General features: G+C 49.4%; 1 protein-coding gene and 1 long non-coding RNA gene across 2 annotated transcripts; one reads left to right on the top strand and one right to left on the bottom strand.

Annotated features, from left to right (window-relative positions):
• Window positions 1-82: 82 nt before the first annotated feature.
• TXLNA (taxilin alpha) lies at window positions 83-12,849 on the bottom strand. The gene is made up of 11 exons (XM_020290131.2): window positions 12,755-12,849; window positions 12,032-12,229; window positions 10,991-11,329; window positions 9,170-9,261; window positions 6,187-6,357; window positions 5,556-5,750; window positions 3,475-3,594; window positions 3,103-3,177; window positions 2,494-2,586; window positions 1,996-2,091; window positions 83-934 (listed from the first exon to the last, which is right to left on the bottom strand). The coding sequence occupies exons 2-11, from the start codon at window positions 12,195-12,197 to the stop codon at window positions 641-643; spliced, it is 1,641 nt and encodes a 546-aa protein (XP_020145720.1). The 5' UTR covers window positions 12,198-12,229; window positions 12,755-12,849; the 3' UTR covers window positions 83-640.
• On the top strand, window positions 12,722-13,337 carry LOC142863075 (uncharacterized). Its single transcript, XR_012913955.1, has 2 exons — window positions 12,722-12,809; window positions 13,077-13,337. It is a non-coding gene; the product is annotated as an uncharacterized LOC142863075 (long non-coding RNA).
• Window positions 13,338-16,709: the final 3,372 nt, after the last annotated feature.

The following is a 16,709-nucleotide window of genomic DNA, read 5'->3' as shown; positions in this document are numbered from 1 at the left end:
ACCAGAGGGCAGGGAAGCGGTGCCCGAGGGGCCAGCGCATCATCCCACACAGGAACATTCTCCAGGTCCCTTGTCCTAGGCAGGAAAGCAGTTTGATCACCAGCTCCGAGTGCCCTGACAAGGGTCTACCTGGGGACACCTTTTCCAGGTCAAGAGAAGTAAAGGAGCGTCCAGGGGAGCTAGGAGAGCCTGAGATGCCCAAGCCCTGCTCACAAGAGAAATGCAGTCAAGACCTGGGTATATCACTTGTCATGAGCTCTGAAGGGCTGGGAGGGCTCTGAACCTCTTATCAGGCAGAGAAATGCTTGAGTCACTTGTCCTGCCAGATCACTGTGATGGCAGCTACAGATGACAACTCTTAAGACTCTTCAGCTCACAGAGGAGCCATTGATTCACCTGTACACATCCCCACCCCCAGTGCAAGCCCACTGTACACTTATAGATATAAGTGCATGAGGCCTTGCACAATGCCATATATACGGAAAACTGACCCATGAAATCCAAAATTGCAAGTGTCAGATGCCAGCCAGGTAAGAACACCCTGGCTTCAGCACTGGACTGCTCAGCATGGGAGCCTCGATTGGGCCAGGCCTGGCTGGGCTGCCTGCTCCCTTCCCAGCATGCCCCAGCACCGGGCTCTCTAGGCTGTGGCAGAGGTGGGCTCCTGGAGCCCTGTCTGGCCTGATGCTTCTGTGCTCGGTACTCCTGGGCAGCAAGATGCTTCTGTGACTCTGGGGGAGCTGGGTGCTTGAGCCCCAGGCCCCTCTGGCCTCCGCTCAGGGCCACTGTCGGTGAGGGGGCCCTGGCCACCAGCACTCAGGTCCTGTACCCTCTTGTTCAGGTCATTGCGCTCTGTCTGCAGTGCCCGGCAAAGCTTCTCCAGCCGCTGGATTTTCACATGAAGGCCTTCCAGCTCTTTGTCTCGGAGTGTTTTCTACGGAGAGAAATGGGGCCTTCAGTGCCATGTCACCAACCCCCTCACTGAACACCATCACTTGGTGGCAAACACTCACTTTAACAAGGCTAGGAGCAGATCAGGGTCCAAAATTGGCCCCTTCTAGGAAACAGCTCTGGCTGAAGCCATGATTGGGCTGTCAGTTGGGGTATCGGGGAACAGAGATGGCACATGGCTTAGAGGTCAGAAAACGTAATCCTTCATTTAAATACCAGATGACCTTGGCAAAGGGCTTGGCTTTTTTTTTTTTTTGAGACAGAGTCTCACTGTGTTGCCCGGGCTAAAGTGGCATGGCGTCAGCCTAGTTCACAGCAACCTCAAACTCCTGGGCTCAAGCAATCCTTCTGCTTCAGCCTCCTGAGTAGCTGGGACTACAGGCATGCACCACCGTACCTGGCTAATTTTTTCTATATAGTTTTAGTTGGCCAATTAATTTCTTTCTATTTATAGTAGAGACGGGGTCTCACTCTTGTTCAGGCTGGTTTGAAATTCCTGACCTTGAGCAATCCACGCACCTCAGCCTCCCAAAGTGCTAGGATTATAGGTGTGAGCCACCTTGCAGGCCCAGGGCTTGGCTTTTAAGCCCATTTCATTTGCAAAACAGGACTACTAATACCAAGTTCAGATTTCAAGAGAAGGTTCAATGACCTGGTGTATCTAAAACATTCAGCAAGGTCTGGCTTGTAGCTGCTGTTACAGCAGTGGCAGTTCCTAACTTCAGCATTGCAAGCTACAAAATCACAAATTATCTGGGCTGCTTTCCATGCAAACCACTTACATCATTGGCAGCACTGTTTTTTTCCTGCTCCTTTATTCCCTTCTTCCATGTGCTCCCTTTGCTTCCATTGCAGACCTACCACTGGGCTCCCGTGGGGAAAGAGCTGGCAATGCCTTTGACCTTGTGCAGACATTGTGTCCAAATCCCAGCTCTACCTTATGCTAGCCGCATCACATCACTGACGGGTATTATGTGGAGAAAAAGGCGTGATATGCAGTATCTGTACACCCCTAACCCCAGCTGCGGAGCACACTCAGCCCACCTCCTCTGCCATCTCAAGCAGGGTCTTGTTGCTGCTCTCCCACCGGGAACGGTACATGGTGGTTTCTTTCTCCAACTTCTTGATCTTCTTAGTCATCTGGGTTATGCAACAGACAGAAGGAAACGGTCAGAGCTGGGCTGTCTATGCACCTGTGTCTCCAAGGTGGGGAATGATCCCAAGAGGCAAGACAATGGGTGCAGTCAGTGCCTTCTGTGCCGCCTCACCACCAAGGAATCTCAAGTCAAATTTCCACCACCAATAACAAGAAGTGACAACACTATACCTTCTTTGGGACAACCTAGAGGGTGTATGTACCACTGAGACTTCTTGACTGGGGGAAAGGCTGTGATTCCTCCTACCGGCCCCACCCTTGGAATCAATCAGTGACTGTGAACAGCTTCCCACGAGACACCCCCAGATGGGAGCTTGCTGAAGGCAGGCCCAGGGTTCAATTCTGAGCGAGGCAGTTCATGCCCCAGGAGCCTGGACCATCGTTACCTTTTCCATTTCCTGCTTGAATGTGGTGAACACCTCGCTGCTTTTGGAAAGTGTGTTCTGGAACTCCTCAAACTTCTCTGTGTATAGGGCAAGCTGGATGAGAAAGAAACCCACAGGTAAGACTGGGCTTCTCTGGAAGGCTCCTCTGGTCAACACACTCAGACCCCTCCTTGATCCTTTGACTCAATAATTCCATCGAGATAGTATTTTTCCTTAAAACAAAACAAAAGCTATGCACTGGGAAGGACAGAAACCAAAATGGTAAGCCTGAAAATGAAAAGGATTTGCCTATATTTGGCCTTTATGTTTATTTTTGAACTTTTCTTGTAGAATCAAGTGTAATTTATATAGCTAAAAACAACTCTTCTGTCCCCACCTCCTCAAAGACAACACAACACCTCCAAGCTAAGAGCTAAATCCTCTGAGCTCACCTAGCTACCTGGTTACCACCACACAGGTGATGGGCAGGTCCAAAGAGAACAAAGGTTCAGCCAAGGTCACACAGCAGTCAGGCAGAGCCAGTCCTAGAATGAGGGTCCCATTCTACTTCCCCCAGCATGAGGTCCAGTAATGGGACCTTGGAGGCACAGGGTGAGGTTACAGTCTCACCTGCTGCTTCAGGTGGGTCTCTTGCTGCTTCATCAGCTCACACATCCTCTGGGACTCCACTGCCTCTTTCAGGAGCTGTTTCCAAGAGAGAATGCCCAGACACTGTCAGAAGCTCCAGGGGCTTCATTTGGTCTTTCTTTAGCCACAAGCACCAGACCCACTGAGGCTTCCTGTTCTTAGGCTGGTGCCTGAGGAATCAGAGCAATCTTCTCTCTCTCTGTCTCTCTCTGTCTCTCTCTCTGTCTCTCTCTGTCTCTCTCTGTCTCTCTCTCTCTCTCTCACACACACACACACACACACACACCCCCAACTATGTGCTGAGCCATGACCCAACCCACCTTCTCCCACCCCAACCCCGGGCCTGAGCCTCACAAAATCCTTCTCCCGCTGGTGCCGCTCCTCTGCCTCCTTCAGCATCTCCTGGGCCTGCTGGAGCTTAGCGTCTACCAGCTGCTGCTGCAGGTCCTTGTGTTTGAAGACTTTGTCGATGTGCTGTAGCAAAGATGGCAGGAGTGGTCCACTTGTCAGGAGCTCCCTTTCTCAGGGAGGCCCAGGGCTGCAGGGAGCTCCCATCTGCAGAGACCAGGGCACCTGCACAGCCTCCCATCTCAATCTGACATGCTCCACTCCCACGTGTAGCACAGGACATGGGCCTGAGTCCCTGGAAGGTCAGCTTCCCAACCTCACCTTGTTTCTCTCCCAGTGAGACAGACCTGGGTAGGCACAGGGTTTTTTGTTTGTTTGTTTGTTTGGTTTTTTTTGAGACAGAGTCTCACTCTGTTGCCCAGGCTAGAGTGAGTGCCATGGCATCAACCTAGCTCACAGCAACCTCAAACTCCTGGGCTCAAGTGATCCTCCTGCCTCAGCCTCCCGAGTAGCTGGGGCTACAGGCATGCGCCACCATGCCCGGCTAATTTTTCTATATAGTTTTAGTTGGCCAATTAATTTCTTTCTATTTATAGTAGAGACGGGGTATCGCTCTTGCTCAGGCTGGTTTCAAACTCCTGACCTCGAGCAATCCGCCCACCTCGGCCTCCCAGAGTGCTAGGATTACAGGCGTGAGCCACCGCGCCCGGCCAACACAGGGGTTTTTGGATGGAATCAGCTCCCAAGAAGCCAAGCAATAAACACACTCAAACTTCTAGGCCCAGAATGGCAGCCTTCACTTTTGCAGGCCCCACTCCCTTATAAATGGGAACAGGCAAAAACAATGCCTCCACAAACGTAACAGCCTAGCTCAGTTGGCAGAGATCTGCTGCATGTACAGGCAAAACCTAGACACATGCAACCCAGGCTGTCCGGCCTGCTGGAGGAGCCCTGGGGTCCTGGCCCAGGTGAGACGGCAGGGATAGAGAGAAGGTGATGAACTCAAGTGCTATTTCAAAGGTAGAATCAACTGGACTTCTGAAATAAGGGGTGTGGGAACTTAACTGGGACATGAGGAGAGACCTTGATCTGTCAGGGAGGGCTGTCAACAAGCAGCAGCAGGACCTGGCACTCCCACACCCCCCCTTCTCTACAGGCAGTACTGAGTCCTTTTTTGCCTTGGGAGTATGGTGTGGGGACAGAATGTGGGTCTTCAGATTGCTGAAGTCAGTGCCTCACTATAGTGGCCCAGGGAGCCCCCACGTCTCTCAGTGCTGAGGGACAATAACCAAACCAAAAGTATCACGAGCAGCCTTGTTCCTGAGGATGAAGTACCAGAGGGAAGGGGTAGGGCAGGGAAGCCCCCTCTAAGTCATATACACATGGTCCCAAGAGAGCACCCACCACCACATCCCCAGGGCCTAGGAAAGGGCTGGGTGCAGAGCAGGTCCTCCGCCAGCTCTGTGAGGCAGCCACAGGTCTCCCTTCTCTCAGTGAAGGAAACAGGCCCAGAAGAGCCAAGTGCCTGGCACAGGGGACCCAAAGATTCAAGTGCCTGGGGTGGCAGCCAACATGAGCTGGCAGTGACTCCTGCCCTTTCAAGTGGCAGGAGGAGCAGAGCAGCAAGGAGTCAGTCCCTGGAGTCCATCAGGTACAGCCCCTCCCCTGCCATTCCAAACTCTACAAAGCTCTGAAAACTGAAACCGTCTGTCATAAGCTAGCAGACAGACTTGACCGGCACCGTTGTAAGGCTGTAATCTAGGTGAGTACTTGGAAGTTCCACTGCAAGGCCCTGCTGGGGGTGGATCTATATAACACATGGTATATGCATGGACCTCCATTCTAAATGTGGAGAGCTCTAATTCCAAAAGATACCTGGCCTAGTCCTTTGGGACACGGCACTGTGGAAGTGGGGCTGTGTGTTCTAGATGAATCACTTCTCCACACTTATGAGGAATGACAACATTATCTTTCTCTCAAGGAAGAAAGGGAGAACAGGATGAAGTCTGAAAAGTGCTGTCCAGTGCCTGGTGCACACCGGAACCTCAGTATCTCCTGGCTACGACTGCTGTCTGTGACAAGCTTACCTCCTCTCGAAGCTCATACTGCTCAATCAGCTTCTTGAGCCTCTCAGCCAGCTCCATGTTCTCTTGACGCAGCTTGGAGTTGCGCTCATTGTGCTGTTCCATCTGCAGCTGAATATCATTCAGGGTCACCTGGAAGTGCGAAGTCACCTCCTTTCGCTTCTCTTCCTCCTCCCGGGCCCGCTGCACGCCTTCTTCCTGGGCAGAGAAGTCAGCGTAGCGCCATCACCCGCCGCTCCCCAGCCAGCCTCACATGGCCCCCCAGCCAGTCCGCGGGTGGGGTCTGCCAACAGCCCTCCCTGCTCCAAAGTGAGGAGTAGACAAGCTCCAGGGTGTTATGTAACAGGGGCTCCTAGTGCACCCCTCTGTACATCAAGTGAGACTCTCTCCCTGGAAAGATGCAGGCACACATATGTGTGCCATTCTGATGTAAGTTGGACCTCCTGAGGCCTATTCCCCCAGACTTCAGATTAAGTTCTTTTACCTCAGCCTCCCAAAGTGCTAGGATTATAGGCATGAGCCACCATGCCCAGCCTGCTGTATGACTTTTTAAGGGGAAAGCCCACCAAAGAATAAGTAGAAGTCAAGGAAACGAGAGTTGCCCGTTCTGAGGGGCCAGAGACCCGGGGCCTACCTTGAGGGAGCGGTTGTGCCGCTGCAGCTCACGGCACAGGCTCTCCAGCTTGCTGCGGGCCAGGACGGCCTTGCTGTGCTCGCCACGGAGGTGGTCCTTCTCCTGCACTAGCTGGCTCTGCTTTTTCTGCAGGATTTTCATCTGCTTCTGTGAGTTTCGATGCTCCTCCAGCTGGGGATGGGGATGGCAGGTGAGTGTCCTGTGGGTCCTTCTCATTGGAATCACTATGTGGCTCCAGGGTCTCCTGAGCTGCCCTGACCCACACCCTCTCAGGTGGCCACCATGCTGGTGCATTACCCACCCCTCCCATAACCCCGAAGGTTCTATCGTAGGCATACAGAAATGGACACTAACTAGGACAAGCAGAGGCCACATAGCCAGCAGATGCCAGCCTCTATCCCAGACTTGACTCCAAAGACAAAACTCTCAAGACGCTACAGGTCATTGCATTGTCCCAACTTGCTGAACACTCACACCCTAGGATGAGACCACCTTCTACCCTGCCTCACACCAATTAACAGACCCGTCACTCCCTCTCATTCCTTCAAAACTTGAGTGCTGGGTACTGCAGTGCTCTTTCCAACACGATTCCTATTCTCATTCTTGGCCACTTCAGTATCCACAGACGATCCTCCTGACTCTTGGCCGCAGTCCTTAATCTCTGCCACAATCCCGCTCCTTTCCCCAGCTCAGCTTATACTCTGTACCAGCATGGAAGCAACCATGCTCAAACTTCATGGGCTGGGCGTGGTGGCTCATGCTTGTAACCCCAGCATTTTGGGAGGGCTGAGGTGGGAAGATTGCCTGAGGCAAGGAGTTTGAGACCAGCCTGGACAACATAGCTAGCCCTACCAAAAAAAACTACCCTACCAAAATGACCAGCCAGGTGTGGTGTATGCACCTGTAGCCTCAGCTACTCAGGAGTATGAAGCAGGAGGAGTGCTTAAGCCCAGGAGTTTGAGGTTCCAGTGTGACCATGCTCAGGCACTCTAGCCTAGGTGATAGAGCAAGACCTCGTCTCAAAAATAAACAAACAGATCCATAGCCACCGATTTCCAAAAGACCCTCGTTTGCCCAGCAATCCCACTGCAATGCTTGTGCTATGCATACCCTCCTTCCAGAAAACTATTTCGTCCTCCTCTTGAAATTTCCCAGGCCCTACCAAGCAACAACCATCTTTCTTATTTCCCCAAAAACACTGAAGCCAGAGCAGCAGGAACACAAGCTCAACATCTGCCAGTCCACCAGCCCCTGTCCTCTCCTTCGGTCACACAGACCTGGCCAAGTCCTCACCAAGGCCAAGCCCTCTCCTTGTGCAGCAGGCCTGAGCGCCCCTCATCTTCTTAGAACCCCACTCCAGCAACTTACTTCCTCCTCTCTCGCAGTAGCAGTCTTTCCTGGCTGGATCGTTCTAACCGGGTGGTTATCTTCTTTGTATCTTTTATTTAATCCTTATAGTAATTCCATTAGGCAGGTATGACGTGCCCCATTTTACAGATGAGTAAAGTCCCTTATATGAAAATACCAGCTAACAAATGTGGATGGAACGAAAGAATTTTAAAATAAATAATTAGGCTATAACCACCAATGGATGAATCTGTTAATTCAAATTCTGTCAGGGAGCCTAACAAAGGAAGAAGATCACTCTTCGTATTTCTGGTGCTGAAATGTGAAGTTCAGAGCACTACCTGCGAAGAATTCGTGTCAAAAGTTTAACCTGGGCTGGGCATGGTGGCTCACGCCTGTAATCCTAGCACTCTGGGAGGCCGAGGCGGGAGGATTGTTTGAGCTCAGGAGTTCAAGACCAGCCTCAGCAAGAGCGAGACCCTGTCTCTACTAAAAAAATAGAAAGAAATTAGCTGGACAACTAAAAATATACAGAAAAAATTAGCCAGGCATGGTGGCACATGCCTATAGTCTCAGCTACTTGGGAGGCTGAGGCAGAAGGACTGCTTGAGCCCAGGAGATTGAGGTTGCTGTGAGCCAGGCTGATGCCATGGCACTCTAGCCCAGGCAAGAGAGTAAGACTCTGTCTCAAAAAAAAAAAAAAAAAAAAAAGTTGAAGGCCGGGCGCAGTGGCTCACGCCTGTAATCCTAGCTCTCTGGGAGGCCGAGGCGGGTGGATTGCTTGAGGTCAGGAGTTCGAAACCAGCCTGAGCAAGAGCGAGACCCCGTCTCTACTATAAATAGAAAGAAATTAATTGGCCAAATAATATATATACAAAAAATTAGCCGGGCATGGTGGCGCACGCCTGTAGTCCCAGCCACTTGGGAGGCTGAGGCAGAAGGATTGCTTGAGCCCAGGAGTTTGAGGTTGCTGTGAGCTAGGCTGACGCCACGGCACTCATTCTAGCCTAGGCAACAAAGCGAGACTCTGTCTCAAAAAAAAAAAAAAAAAAAAAAAAAGTTGAACCTGGATTGGAACAAAACTTCTAGAGCTAACTTCAGTTTACTTACAAGAACTAAGGAAGTAAAGAGGTTAAATGATACCACAAAGATGATGCAGCTACAAGAGGGGCATCTAACAGGACCACCAGTCTGGTTTCTACAGTACATCAATGTCACGGGGAAAAGGGAGGCAGTAAGAGAAGACTGCTCTGGAGCGAAAGGAAAAGGAGTTATCAAGTGACTATGTCAACTTTGTCAAGTGTGATAATGGCACTGTTCATCTTCATATTTGGAGGAGATACAGAGAAGCACATGGGCAAAATCACATGGTTTCTCGGACTCAGGCCAGAGCCAGGGCTCTATAACCTGGAATCATTCTTTGAGAAACTTCTTTCAAGGAATGTGCTGTTTCTCCTCTGTCAACCCTGAAGAGGCTGGCTGGGAACTGACTCCCCATTAAACAGATGGGGGAAGGTTGAGAAAAAGTTGAACAGGAATTAAGTCACCCACCTTCCCCTGCACCCCCAACCCCATGCTAGGTGGCCTGCTGATTTTCCAAAGGCAGGAAAGGTGTCAGCGGAAGGGGGGAACTGACCAGTTCAGCATACTTCTTGCACAGAGCTGCCAGCTTCTCCTCTGGGGTACTCAGCGTGTTCAATGTCTGCATCAGCAATGTGATCTCCTTCCCTGCAAAGCACAGGGAGCAAAGCCATACACCCCTTTCTCTGGGGATCCCCACCAGCCCTGAGCCCACACTCATGCACACTGAAGGCAGCCCTCCCCTATCATACTTTATTTTGCTTGTTGAACTGGCTGCCTTCCTTGCTATATTAGAAGCTTCATGAGGGCTGGGACAAATTCAGTACTGCTTCTATTTTTTTTTTTTTTTTTTGAGACAGAGTCTCACTTTGTTGCCCAGGCTAGAGTGAGTGCCGTGGCGTCAGCCTGGCTCACAGCAACCTCAATCTCCGGGGCTCAGTGATTCTACTGCCTCAGCCTCCCGAGTAGCTGGGACTACAGGCATGCGCCACCATGCCCGGCTAATTTTTTGTATATATATTTTTTAGTTGGTCAATTAATTTATTTCTATTTTTGGTAGAGACGGGGTCTCGCTCAGGCTGGTTTCGAACTCCTGACCTTGAGCAATCCGCCCACCTCGGCCTCCCAAAGTGCTAGGATTACAGGCGTGAGCCACCACGCCCGGCCTGGTACTGCTTCTCATTGTAGCCCCAGGACTGTCCACAGAGCCATCACAGACCACATACTCATTACATGGACAACTGAATCCTTGTGTAATCTTCTTAGTGAGCACCAATGTTGGGAGGCAAAAACTGCCTGCTCTATCAACAGACAAATGGTGTCCCACCTACGAATTCAGGGTTTCTATTTCAATGCAAGGAAGGTCCTTCCAATAGAGGTAGGATCCAAAAACGAATAGGTCTCTTGGCCTCCTTGAGAAATATTAAACTCTTGTCAACACAGGCAGCCTAACAGTGAACTTTAAAATGAAGATACCTTCCATGTATGTGATCCTAAAACAAAAAAAAAGTCTCTCTTTAAAATAGGATGACACATAAGGGATGGGGGGAATAAGGAGTTGGACATGGGTATAATGTCACCTAGCCAAAATTACTGAATACATATATACCCTGTTGTCAAATGACTGTCACTGCCTTTTCCCCACTGCCTGTGCCTGAGTTAAAGAGCCATCCCATCTCCCTGAAGGCTCTGAGAGATCAGCATAGGGACTACAGATTGCTGGCACACAGGCAGATCCAACCCACAGATGGGTTTTGTTTGGCTCTTAACCAGTATAGCTGCCAACTACTAAAAATCTAGAGTTTTCAAATAACTTTATAGATTTCTGACCTTTCTTTAAAAAAAAAAAAAAAAAAAAAAAGTCTGGCTTCAGGCTGCCTATAGTTTTGCTCTCAACTAATCAAGTGGCAGACAAGCCTTTGGGTAAAGTAGGCCCTCTCCTGGATCTCATGTGCCCCTGGCTAGCCTGTGTGTGTAGTTATTTGTGTTTTCAGCCCTGGCCTCGTCCAGTTCTTACTGTATAGAAGTATAAAACTAAGACCTGGAGAAAGGAAGAGACATGGTCAAGGTCACACAGCAGGTAGAAGTGGTGCTGGCTGGCACAGGAGCACACTTGGCCTCTTGCTCTCCATTTTCTCAAAGAGAAAGCAGGTTGGATTCCAATTGCCATTTGCCCTGATGGCCAGGAGGCCTTGTGCAGTGACACCTGCACACCTCTATGCTGTGGCCTCCATATCCCTGGTTTGATGAAAGTAGGGTGACTTGCTGCTCTGAATATAGTTTCCTCTGAATTCTGGCAGAGCAGGCTACCCAAGGACATGTCAGGTCCAAACTCCCTCCCCCTCATCAGCCTCAAAAATAGCTGCCCTCTGCTCACCTAGACCCTTGGCTTTCTTCTTCTCCTGTGGCCTTCGATGGTCTCGGTCCCCAACGTCATCACTCGCCCGGATCTCTTCTGTGCCTGGCTCCCCCTTGGAGGTCTCCTTCTCTCCATTTACTACCGGAGTCCCTGACTCAGGCTCCCCATTCCTCGCCACATAGGTCCGGGGCTTCTCTGCATCTTCAGGCTCAGTGGGCTCACCTTGTGCCCCATCCTCATCTGGGGCCCCCTGACTGTTGTCCACACAGTATGTACTCAATATGTCTTCCAACTGGCGGCTCAGCTCCTCAGAGACATCACGAAGGGCCCCAGACTGAGCAGTTTTAGCTTGAGCCACTACAGCAGGATGAGAGGTAGGGCAAGAAATAAGACAGTTATGCAACTGGTTGGTATTTTTCAGCCTAGCCAAACTCACCAGTTTGGGTTAAATGTTGCCTAGCTTCTTATGTAAACTGAGAAATAAGAATGGAGTATAATTCAGCTAAACTAGTTCATGTCAGAATTTAGATTGAAAACATTTTTTTAGTTCACAAATCAAAGATGTAGTTGCTTAACTTCTCTAAGTCTCAGTTTATTTACTTATAAAATGATGTAAGTATTTCTTACTACCACTCAAACATGTTACAAGAATAAAACAAGTAAGTATGTAAAGCACCTAGCACACAGGGCTGGCAAGTAGCAACTTCCATCTCCTTCTCCCCAAAAGCCATTGTACTTCCAGAAATGCCTCAAATATGAAAGCAGTTACCCACTGTTGACTAACGGGATCTGGATTTGCTGATTGGGTGTCTCATTTGACTGCCACCTAATTTAATCCTGTCAGAGCCTTCTCTCAAGAGTTCAGTTCCTGTGAATACAGCAGGAGGCTCTACCAAATCCCCAGGACACAGTGAGGATCACGGCCTCAGCACTATCCTCCTCTCATTCTACATCTCCCCCTTCCCGGGTAAACAGTGGCCTCAGCCTCTAACTCCAGAAGCTAGGCCGGTACCACAAACTCCTCCCCCTGCCCGCTGGAAAAGCAGAGCTGGCACACACCCTCTGTCTTCCCGGGAGCCTGGCTGCTGGAACCTTCAGTTTCTGTCGCAGGAGCCGCCTGGCTGGGCCGCCCCTGTGCTCCCTCAGGTCCTGCTTCCGGTTGTGCTGGGTTGCTTTTTGGGTTGGATTGTTTGGCAGCCCCATTCTTTTTGTCTTGGTTCTTCATTGTGATTTGCAATGCTGGGTTAGGAGCCGATCCTTTAGAAACAAACACTTGCTATTTTCCAGACTTCAAAAATCTTCGCAGCATAGATCAGATTCCCAACACAGGTCGCACAAAGCTTCTTAAAATAAACAAACCGCCGGCCTTCGCCTGAGGGAGCCAACGGTTCGCCCGGTCTGGGCCAGGGAAGCCTGGCGTGCCCGGACAGGTTTTCGGGGCGCTGCTCCTGGAGCAGGCAGGAAACAAGCTTCCTTTTTCCCGAAGCCACTTCCCGGCACAACACGGGCCCTTCACGGCGAGCAAGGCACGGGATTGGCTCAGGGCCGCAGACTGACGTGGCGGGACGCTCGGTTCCCGCCCCCCCGCCCCACGTGGGTCCCCCGCGCGCGCAGCCACCCACGCCCCACGCGCCCTCCAACCGCGCGGTGCGCCGCGCATGCGCAGATACCCGCCCACCCCCAGCCCACGCGCAGAGGCGGCGTGATTCCCCCACTGGCCCGAAGCGTCTAGGCCCACAGACCCTCCGATTGTCTCGTCCCACCAGCCGCCGCCGTACGCACCTCACCGCCAACGTCCGACGGCTTCCCAGCTCTGGCCTCGCACCGGAAACCCTGGGTAACCGCCGCTGGCAGAGCCGCCTGCTCCCGCCGCAGCCAATCAGTAGCCGGCGCGGGCGCGGAGCTTGCTGGGAAAGGCGGCGCGAAGGCGGCCTTTGAGGCGGGCAGGCAGGGAGGCGGGGGAGGGAGCGAACTACAAGTTCCTCAGTGCATCGGGGCGGCGGCAACTCCCAAGATGCAGCAGAAAGGGATTTAGTTCTGGGAGTCCAAAAGGAGCCGGTCATTCTGCACAGGTGCCCACGTCAACCTTGTTTTTATCACGCAGAAGCTTTGATTCAGCCCCGAAAGCCGTGCGCCTGTTTCCTGCAGGCCTCCTGTGCTGTGAATATCCATGATTCTATCGCGGAACTTCGAGGACTGGGGAAGAGGGATAGCGTCCTGGGCTGAGAATCAAGAGACCTGTATTCCAGTCCTAACTTCATCACTCATTTGCAGTGTGACTGGACATTCTTTTGTCTCCCTGGGCCTCAATTTCCTTATTCAAAAGGAGGCTTTTAATAACAGTATCAGTTCTTTGAGCGTTTAATTTGTGCTTTCGCGGTATGCAGTGTCTGAATCCTCATTAACTACTCATCAGGATAAATACTATTTGTTATTCATATTTTACAGAAGAGGACAATAAGGCAAAGGTTAGATAACTTATCCAAGGTCACATTGATATTGAGTGGTTAAAGCAGGGATTCAAAACGACGTCTGACACCATCACCCATGTAACTACTCCCATGTAACTACTCGGTTATGCTGCCTTTAACCTAGAAGAAACCACCAGGGCATGTTTCCCTGAGAGAGTCAGGGTAACTTGTGAAAGTAGGTTATTTTTCTCTCTGTCCATCACCAGCTGGGCAATCAGTTCCTCAGGTACTAAGGGGTTCCTTCAGGGGGAGTTTGGCCTCAGGCAGATTCATGAGCCCTTTCTCTGACTGGCGTACACCACCTACAGTCTTCGTTGCACTGCGGGGGAAAATTGGAAAAAAGTCAAAAATTTTTTCCAAATGTGAGATCACAATTTTTTTTCCCTTTCTGTAATATTATTTATTTTTTTTCTATTTTCAGTTGGCCATTTTTTTTTTTTTTTTTAAAGTAGAGACGGGGTCTCCCTCTTGCTCAGGCTGGTCTCGAACTCCTTGGTCTCGAACTCCTGAGCTCAAACGATCCACCCTTCTAGGCCTCCCAGAGTGCTAGGATTACAGGCATGAGCCATCGCGCCCGGCCGAAATGACAATTCTTTATCCCCATTGCCTACAGATAATGGAATAAAACTCAACAATCCTTGCTCCTGGAATTTGAAGCCTAAGTGGTTTGGCTTCTGCCTGTTTCCAATCTTCTCCATCCCTTTTGCCTTTTTTACTCCAACTCCACTTTTGCTATTTCCAGGATTTCTCACGGTTTTTTTTTCAGATGCTATTGTCTTCCAAAATGCCCTTGTGGCAAAAAACAAAATCTTTTGAAGTCCAGCTCAAAGGTCACTTCAGAGCCTTCCCAGTGCTCTGCAATCTGTCCTTGCTTCCTAGGTCTGGAGAGACTTGTTACAGCATTAGCAGTGAGGTGTTGAAATTACTATTTGCTTACAAGTCAGTGAATTTTAGCCCTTCTTCTTTTTTTTTTTTTTGACGGCAGAGTCTCTCTCTGTTGCCCTGGGTAGGGTGCAGAGGCATCATCATAGCTCACAGCAACCCTCCTGCCTCAGTCTCCCCAGTAGCTGGGACTACATACAGGCACACACCAGGATAGATACCCGGCTACTTTTTCTATTTTTAGTAGAGATGGGGTCTTGCTTTTGCTCAGGCTGGTTTCTAACTCCTGAGCTCAAGCGATCCTCCCACCTCGGCTTCCCAGAGTGCTAGAATTACAGGCGTGAGCCACAGCACCCGGCCAAGATAGTGAATTTTGGAAGAACTGCTGGCTAAATGCTCTAGTCCCAGAGCCTAGCATCAGGTTAGGGGTACAGACTGTTGTAAATTACTTTATTAACTGATCATTGCTAATATTAGGGCTCTTAGGATGTTAATATTTTCCACAAATATTTAAAGGACTGCTCTGACTTCACAGCAGTGCAACCCTTAGGTAACACCAAGGCTCACATTTACAAGGTAACATTAAGAGGCAATATGGTATATTACAGGTTAAGCATGCCTAATCTGAAAATATGAAACTTTTTGAGTGCCAACATGACACTCAAAGGAAATGTTCATTGGAGCATTTCAGATTTTCAGATTAGGGATGCTCAATTGGTAAAATCTGAAAAAATATGAAATCAGAAACACTTCTGAGGGCTGGGCGTGATGATGGAACTGAGGCTGAGAAAGGTTTAGGATCCAGGTCTCTTGAAACCAAGGCCCTGATTATTTCTAGAAAAGCGTTTTGGAGATCTCCCAAGGAACATAAGAATCAGACATTGATGAATTTTCATAGAAAGGTGTTCTAGCCAAAGATAATAAGAAAAAGGTATGTATAGGGTGGAGTGGAGGGCATAGCAGAAGGGTCAACGGTGGTCTACTGCTGAGTAGACTACAAGGGCCACCTGGGTAATACGAGTAGAGCAGGCAATAATAATTTGACAGAGACATGTTAAGAAGTTATGTTTTCCTTTGCTATAAAACAACATATAGTAACAATATTAATATGTGTCAGATTCAGGGAGGCAACTGGCAATGGGGATGATTACATTATAATAAAATAGAGTAGCTCTTGCAGATTTTTTCCAAGCAGAAACTCAGGCCCAATAGTGCCAGATAGTATTTTTCAAGACAGGTATTTCTGATTTTTTAAAATGTTGGCAACCAATTAAAACTTAAACACACTCTATTTGCCAACCAAAACCTTCCTTTTGGGTTCAATTTTTTTGGCTGCATGTCTGTAATCTCTGCTTTAGGAATTGATCAGAACTGAAGGGAGGAGTTTGTGAATATTTGACCTCAACAGGCTCAAAGGGCTGTGGAGTGGTGCTAAGGAAACTTCATCAAAATCGTTGAGAGGGCGGGCGTGGTGGCTCACGCCTGTAATCCTAGCTCTCTGGGAGGCCGAGGCGGGCGGATTGCTAGAGGTCAGGAGTTCCAAACCAGCCTGAGCAAGAGCGAGACCCCGTCTCTACTATAAATAGAAAGAAATTAATTGGCCAACTAATATATATAAAAAAAAAATTAGCCTAGGCAACAAAGCAAGACTCTGTCTCAAAAAAAAAAAAAATCGTTTAGAGAAACTCTAGAAAATGCAAACTATAGTGACAGACACAGAGCAGTAGATGTTGGGGTTGGGGCAGGAAAGAGGGATTCCCAAGGGGGAAATTTATGACTTATGGAGGTGATGGATTTGTTCATTATTATTATTATTTTTTGAGACAGAGTCTCACTCTGTTGCCCAGGCTAGAGTGCCATGGCATCAGCCTAGCTCACAGCAACCTCAAACTCCTGGGCTCAAGCAATCCTCCTGCCTCAGCCTCCTGAGTAGCTGGGACTACAGGCATGTGCCACCATGCCCGGCTAATTTTTTCTGTGGATATATTTTTAGTTGGCCAATCAATTTCTTTCTATTTATAGTAGAGACAGGGTCTCACTCTTCCTCAGGCTGGTCTTGAACTTCTGACCTTGAGCAATCCGCCCGCCTCGGCAACCCAGAGTGCTAGGATTGATTATAGGCGTGAGCCACCGTGCCCCGCCTGTTCATTCTTAACGGTGATTTTATGGGCACATATGTCTCAACTTATCAAATTGTACACTTTAAATATGTACAATTTATTGTATTTTAGTTATATTTCAATAAAGCTGATTTTTAAAAACCTTTATAGCAGGAGCAGATGGTATAATTCTTATTTCCACTGTTAAGCTACAAGTTTAAACACCTTCTCCTCATTCACTTCCAAAAAATCCAGTCTAGGGTCACTCCAAGCCAAAGAATACGA

The sequence above is a fragment of the Microcebus murinus genome, chromosome 2, assembly GCF_040939455.1.
Source record: "Microcebus murinus isolate Inina chromosome 2, M.murinus_Inina_mat1.0, whole genome shotgun sequence".
NCBI lineage: Eukaryota > Metazoa > Chordata > Mammalia > Primates > Cheirogaleidae > Microcebus > Microcebus murinus.
This window is presented reverse-complemented; position numbering and strand designations above follow the sequence as displayed.

What these genes read in the sequence shown, in the direction of transcription:
- TXLNA (XM_020290131.2), bottom strand. Translation starts at nt 12,197, where the DNA reads ATGAAGAACCAAGACAAAAAGAATGGGGCTGCCAAACAATCCAACCCA. An exon ending in GCAAGAAGTATGCTGAACTG is followed by an intron (nt 6,358 to 9,169) that starts GTCAGTTCCCCC and finishes CCCCATCCCCAG; the next exon opens with CTGGAGGAGCATCGAAACTC. An exon ending in AGTATGAGCTTCGAGAGGAG is followed by an intron (nt 3,595 to 5,555) that starts GTAAGCTTGTCA and finishes TCTTTGCTACAG; the next exon opens with CACATCGACAAAGTCTTCAA.